Genomic DNA, 6,085 nt, shown 5'->3' with positions numbered 1-6,085 from the left:
ACTTAAAACGTTGATCAAAGTGAGATATCCACTCGATATTTGGAACGCGGGAATTTCATAGGAATGGTATAGAAATTTTACAGGAATTAGTTCAAAAACACAAGATAAATGTAGGATTCAAGAAGTTTCTCTTTGTTCCAAAAGAGCCCTTAGAGCAGTTCCAACCCTTCACGTCATCCAGTTTCTATAGCATTAATTTAGCTGCCACATAGCCTAAAATATGATGTGGCAAACAATAAACGAAGAAAGATGTGTTTTGCATAAGACTTTGTTTCAACACGATATCCCAAAGAAGAAGAGTATTAAATTTAGTTTAATAATATTAATTTTTGTACTGGAGAGGAAATGACTATAAATAGTGTCTTAGGTTAGGACTGGGTAGAATGCGCAGGATTACGTGGGGACTGATTATTGGTGTGGCGTGAAGCATGAATGAAGGCAGGGCGAGCGGCGCATAGGATCCAGATCTTGCGAAGAAAAAGCAATATGAAAGCAAGCCGTTTCCGCGTTGAAACCCAGCACCCCAGCAGCAGGCGTCCAACAACACCTCTCTTTCTCTGCCTTCTCTTGGTGGTGGTCTACTGGTCTTGGTCCCGTGTGCGGCAAGGCCAAGGCCAACCCGGCTGTCTCTCCTCTCCTCTCCTGCTCTTGACTTCCATTTCCATCCCAATTCCCACCACTGACCTGACCGCCCGCACGCCGCCCTTGGCCTCGATCACATCATCCCTCCGCTCCACTTTTGCCGCCGTCCTCCGTCTCCCTCCCCCCGCGTCCAAATCCAACCATCCCCACCGCGCGCCTCCGCCATGGATCCCTTCCACCACCTCAACAGCTCCTTCTCCAATCCCTACCACCCGCTCCTCTCCCCGTCGCCGCCGCACTTTCCCCTGCCGCCCCCGCCCCCGCAGCTGCCCTCCGTCTCCGCCGCCTCCAGCGCGAGCCTCGAGCGGGAGCGCCTCCCGCAGTGGTCCCACGCCGAGACGGCCGCCTTCCTCGCCGTGCGCGCCGACCTCGATCACTCCTTCCTCACCACCAAGCGCAACAAGGCGCTCTGGGAGGCCGTCTCCGCGCGCCTCCACGCGCAGGGCTTCGCGCGCACCCCGGACCAGTGCAAGTCCAAGTGGAAGAACCTCGTCACCAGGTTCAAGGGCACCGAGGCCGCCGCCGCCGCCGCCGCGGCCGACCCGGCCTCCGCGCAGCAGCAGCAGCCGAGGCCGCAGTTCCCGTTCCACGACGAGGTGCGGCGGATATTCGACGCCAGGGCCGAGCGCGCGCAGGCATTGGAGAGGAAGAGGGCCAAGGGCAAGGGCGTCCGCACGGCGGCGGCGGCGGCGCTGGACGACGAAGGCGCCGGCGAGGGGGACGACGCCGCCGATGTTGACGACGACGAAGAGGACGAGGACGAAGAGGCCGCGGCGGGCGACGAGGAGGCCGGCGGGGGCCTGCCTGCTGCGGCGGACGCGGGCGGCAGGGCCGGCGCGAAGAAGCGCAGGCGGAAGCAGGCGCGCGCCGCCGCCGCTAGGGCCGCGGCGGGGCAGGGCGAGGTGGAGGCCATGCTGCGGGAGTTCATGCGCCGGCAGGCCGAGATGGAGGAGCGCTGGGCGGAGGCCGCCGAGGCGCGCGAGGCCGAGCGCCGGGCGCGCGAGGAGGAGTGGCGCGCCGCCATGGTCGCGCTGGGCGAGGAGCGCCTCGCGCTCGTGCGCCGCTGGCGGGAGCGCGAGGACGCCCTGCGCGCGCGCGCAGAGGAGCGCGAGGAGCGCCGCCACCAGCTCGTCGCCGCGCTGCTCGCCAAGCTCGGCGGCGCCGACTGCTGACGTGTCGTGCTGCGTCGATCGGCATGCATGATGCATCATCCATCGATCGATGGTCTCCCTCGCGCGCGCGCGCCACGCGACCAGCTCGTCCATCCGAATCGGCGAATCCTTCGACCCCCCGCCCACCGGTACGGACCAAACAACCCACGCACGCCCTACTCCTACTCGCTCATCATCCGTAGTGCACAACTTCACCAAAGCTAGCTACCTCCATCATGCATAAGCCTCCATGCGTCGATCGATCGATCGATCGATCTACTGCTAGCTAGCACTAGCTAGTCGATCGATCATATAAATCTTCTTCTGATGCGTGGCACTACTTGTTTGTTGGATTCTTGCTCAGGAGAAGGAAAAAAAAACGATGTTTCACCGCGAAGCGTGCGCATCGTCGGCCGGATAGCTACTCTACTTTACATATTTAGATGGACATCGACCACCGGTGCAGTGATCGATCAATCCATCCATGTCCATGCATCACCCCCATGATCTTTGTTGATTAGGGTTTCTCTGCTAGAATGCATGCATGAGGTGATGTGTATACATGGCATATATATATGCTTGTTAGGTAGGTGGTGAAAAGGGTTTCATGATCTATATATTGCAGCTCACCATGCATGCAATCTCATATTTGTTTAGTAGCCATCACTGATACTATAAGTAGGCTTAGCTAATTTCATCATATCCTCAGCTTCAGGATCGGCTTATTGAGCTTTTTCTGGCTTTACAAGTGCATGGATCGGAAGGATGGATGCATGCTCTTAGCTTCTCCTTGGTACTTCTCCCCATATATAGAGATCGATCTCGAGGCCTCCTCTTTCCTCCGTCGTCTTTAGTCTTTACAAGATGATCCGTAGGACCTCCCGCACCATGGTCGGTGCTTTTCCGATCCACTCGAAAACGGGTGTGTGTGGTGATATGTCTCTGCAGGCCCTGCGTAGCTTTTGAGCGACACGGCCTAGTAGCCGCAAGATCTTGCTCCGTTTCCTCTCTCTCTCTCTTCAGTTGCATGGGTAAAGATATGCATCTCACTAGCGAAAAGAGATTTGCATCTGAAAAGTTGTAGGATTGGACTGGCCGGCTAGGATAGATGATCAAGAAAGGGAGAGAGAGAGGATGCATGGTGGATACTAGCTAGAAGCACATGGTTGCTGGTAGAGGGTGCAGGAGCCTGCTTTGCTTTGCTTTGCGCTAGCTTATCATACAGGAAGGATCGAGGGAAGGGTATCGATGCCCCTGCGGCCTTCCCGTTGCATATGCATACTCTTCTACCTTAGGGGAAAAAAAGTCAGAGGTGTCCAGTAGAAGCCACTACTGCTGCATATATACACACGACCAACCAAAGTAGCAACTAGCTAATCAGCATCTAGTCTCTAATCTCTATGAGGTGTGCTTGCTTGTGTTTGAAACGATAATAACTAGTGTCAATTACATGATCATCTCCTCCCTAATGATGTGTGAACCGCGTGTCGTGGAATGCATCATGGCGTCTCTTGCAGACAGTGGGCGCGCCGCGCGCGCGCATGCGTGTGGTTAGTATGAACCCATCAGCATGCATGCACAGTGTGTGCGTAAAAGCGTCGTAGTATGAAACCGCGTTACATGTGTACGCGCACCATATGCGTGTTCGGCCGAGAATGAATTTGCTGGCCCTATACATTACTATATTATACTTACACTACATTATATTATTTGAGAGGGGGGGGGGGGGGCGTAGCTAGTTGACCAGCAAGTGATGTCAGGTTCTCTTCTACAATTAATGTTTATTTATACGTTTGTATATGTGGGTTCAGTCATCATTCATACGCTAATAAAATCCATCAAAGCTAGCTAGCTAGATCTGTGCTTTTGTCATCAGTAGATACGTAAATAGAACTGCCATTTCTTTCAAGGAAAACTGCCAGTGTGGCTTGTGCGAATCCTTTGGGTGAAAGCCAAATGCATGGTATCAACTGCATATACATATAAGAAGACTTTTGAGGTCCAGACCTCTGGCCTGCTTGCTGTAAACTTTAGTGCATATGCTACCTGCTGCTAACCTTGTTGATGATACTTGATAGTGTGCGTGTGGTCATAACAACAACTTGTCGGGGAAGCTGGTGGTCTCAGTTTCATTTGTTAGTTTGCTACTAGCATGCATGACCATGTGAGTTCATGCATGACACTAGAAACAAAAACTAAGATACATGCATGCACGCGCGCGTGCGCGTGCACACAGTGTCACACACACAGGAGGATAAACAACAACGATATATATAGTAATCTGTTATCTTACATCATGAAGCAGCATTTTCATATTTATGAGTTACTTGTGCAGATAATTATTGAGATCATAATGACGGGCAAGTGACATCAACTTATCGTGTTTCCGTGACCTAATAGTATATATCTATAAGCATATATATACGTCCAACTAGCTAGCCTTTTTCTGGGCATCATGTCGTGTTCACTGTTCACCTTTGATGAGCGCGCTCATGTTGAGTGTTCACAATGGCAACGGGCAATCAGAGGAAACGTCGCTTGTCAGTATTTGCTTGGCTTTAGCCTCAGCCCGACACAACGAATGGACGTACGTCTTGTGATAATAATTTTCTGGCCATTTGATCGGTTAACGACGCTGCAGTCTGCAGCTGTATCAGTATAATTATCCTTTTTATAAAAAAAATTCCAACTTGGTTATCAACTCTATATATTGTGGATTCAGCTAATTAGCTTGTGTCCATGCATGCCTTTATATATGCACATGCATCTGCTAGTGCCTGTGGTGTGTGAGGAACTCACGCTCTCCTGATGTCAGTCTGATTTTATACTTTGATCTGATGAATACTTGATGATGGATATTTTGTGGTTACTAATTGTAGACTAGCCTCCTAATTTCGTACTAGGTAGCTAGCAGCAAGTAGCAGCTGCAAAAGGATACTACAGTGCCAGTTTCTTGGCAGTATATATATATATGAAAGATGAACCCTAGCCTAGCCTAGCCTGGTGTACTCGGGTCTCGGGGTGCGGTGTGGCTGCAAATCAGTAAACTAAAGCCATCTTGGTGGTACGGCGTATGGAAACAAACTCAACATATCTAATGATCCAGCAAGCAAGCACAGTAGTTAATTATTCGCATGCATGATTCGATCGCCGGTCAATATCCTGCCCTAGCTGCTACTGGCTAGTGTGAAGTCAAGGGACGCGTACGTACGTCCAAAATCTAGACGGAGACCGGCCGCTTGACGCGCAAACGATATAAAAATATTTTAACAGATGTTCTTCGGTGTAACACCCCAACCCTCCTAGACCGGCACTCTTGCTTACATCTGCCAGGCCTTCAGAATCATATATCACTTTCACATATCAACCTATGCATCCAGAAAAACTTTTCGGTTGGTCACCTATTCTAAAATTGCTCTATGTCAAATATATTTAATCTCGACGTTCTTTCATTACAGGTTTCTGAAAAAAAGATACACCTTATTTATATTAGTACTCTATTAATTTTATTAAAATTTGTACCAGAATATCACGCTCCACCGGACTAGGATATCACATGCTTCATTCTGCAATTGAGGGGGGCACCAACATCTATCCATGTGCGGGACTACTACTCCAGTAGACAAGGACCAATTGTCCGTCGACCTGATGTGGATGGAGCGATGATGGAGATTAATTCGGATTGTGCCAACAAATTGCACTGATATATATGATGGAGTTGCATTATTGAAGTGGTACATAAGGTTGTACTAGTTAATTTGACTACTACCTGACACTGTACAGTGGCAGAGAGCAAACGATGGTGTTGCTTGCACGCTAGCTTTCACGAATACTCGAAATTTCAGTTCACGTAGGTTATAGCGAAGATTGCATTTTATCTCTAAGCTTTATCCATTTGAGTTTATATCATTCTAGCTCTCGAGACGTAAACACAAAATCTAAAAAAAATGTTGTCTAAAGCTTAGCTAACGTCATAACAAAATTCACACCATATAAGTGAGATAAAGTGGTTTAGTTTTTTTTAGTACTCAACTTTAGCTCTAAGTAAACTTTGGTCCAGAGAATAATCCAGCGAGGCTTATTTAGCTAGCTATGCACCCTTCGCCTAAACATAACTAGAAATGGTTACAATTTGATAACCTATTTATGTGCGGCGGCCCTTAGAAATGGTTACAATTTGATAAAGCACCTTTTAAGGGCCCTAAGCTTCGTCTCTCTTAGCTTTCGAAGAAGTACCTTCAAAGTTATTTCCCGTGTAAAGCCAAATGTATGATTGTACATTTATCTCATAA

At 49.5% G+C, this 6,085-nt stretch overlaps 1 protein-coding gene across 3 annotated transcripts; it reads left to right on the top strand.

The window, feature by feature from the left end:
• The first annotated feature begins 580 nt into the window (after window positions 1-580).
• On the top strand, window positions 581-5,677 carry LOC103629174 (trihelix transcription factor GT-3b). 3 transcript variants are annotated; one of them, XM_023300439.2, is made up of 2 exons: window positions 581-1,942; window positions 5,319-5,677. In XM_023300439.2, the coding sequence occupies exon 1, from the start codon at window positions 807-809 to the stop codon at window positions 1,812-1,814; it is 1,008 nt and encodes a 335-aa protein (XP_023156207.1). In that variant the 5' UTR covers window positions 581-806; the 3' UTR covers window positions 1,815-1,942; window positions 5,319-5,677. The 3 variants fall into 3 exon arrangements, with proteins under 3 accessions (XP_023156207.1, XP_023156208.1, XP_023156206.1); XM_023300440.2 differs by lacking the exon at window positions 5,319-5,677 and adding an exon at window positions 4,129-5,312; XM_023300438.2 differs by lacking the exon at window positions 5,319-5,677 and adding an exon at window positions 2,158-2,581.
• The last annotated feature ends 408 nt before the right edge of the window (window positions 5,678-6,085 follow it).

Source organism: Zea mays, chromosome 6, assembly GCF_902167145.1.
Source record: "Zea mays cultivar B73 chromosome 6, Zm-B73-REFERENCE-NAM-5.0, whole genome shotgun sequence".
In the NCBI taxonomy this organism is placed as follows: Eukaryota; Viridiplantae; Streptophyta; class Magnoliopsida; order Poales; family Poaceae; genus Zea; species Zea mays.
Note: the sequence above shows the minus strand (reverse complement) of the source record. Positions and strands in the feature narration are given on the sequence as shown.

What these genes read in the sequence shown, in the direction of transcription:
- LOC103629174 (XM_023300439.2), top strand. Translation starts at nt 807, where the DNA reads ATGGATCCCTTCCACCACCTCAACAGCTCCTTCTCCAATCCCTACCAC.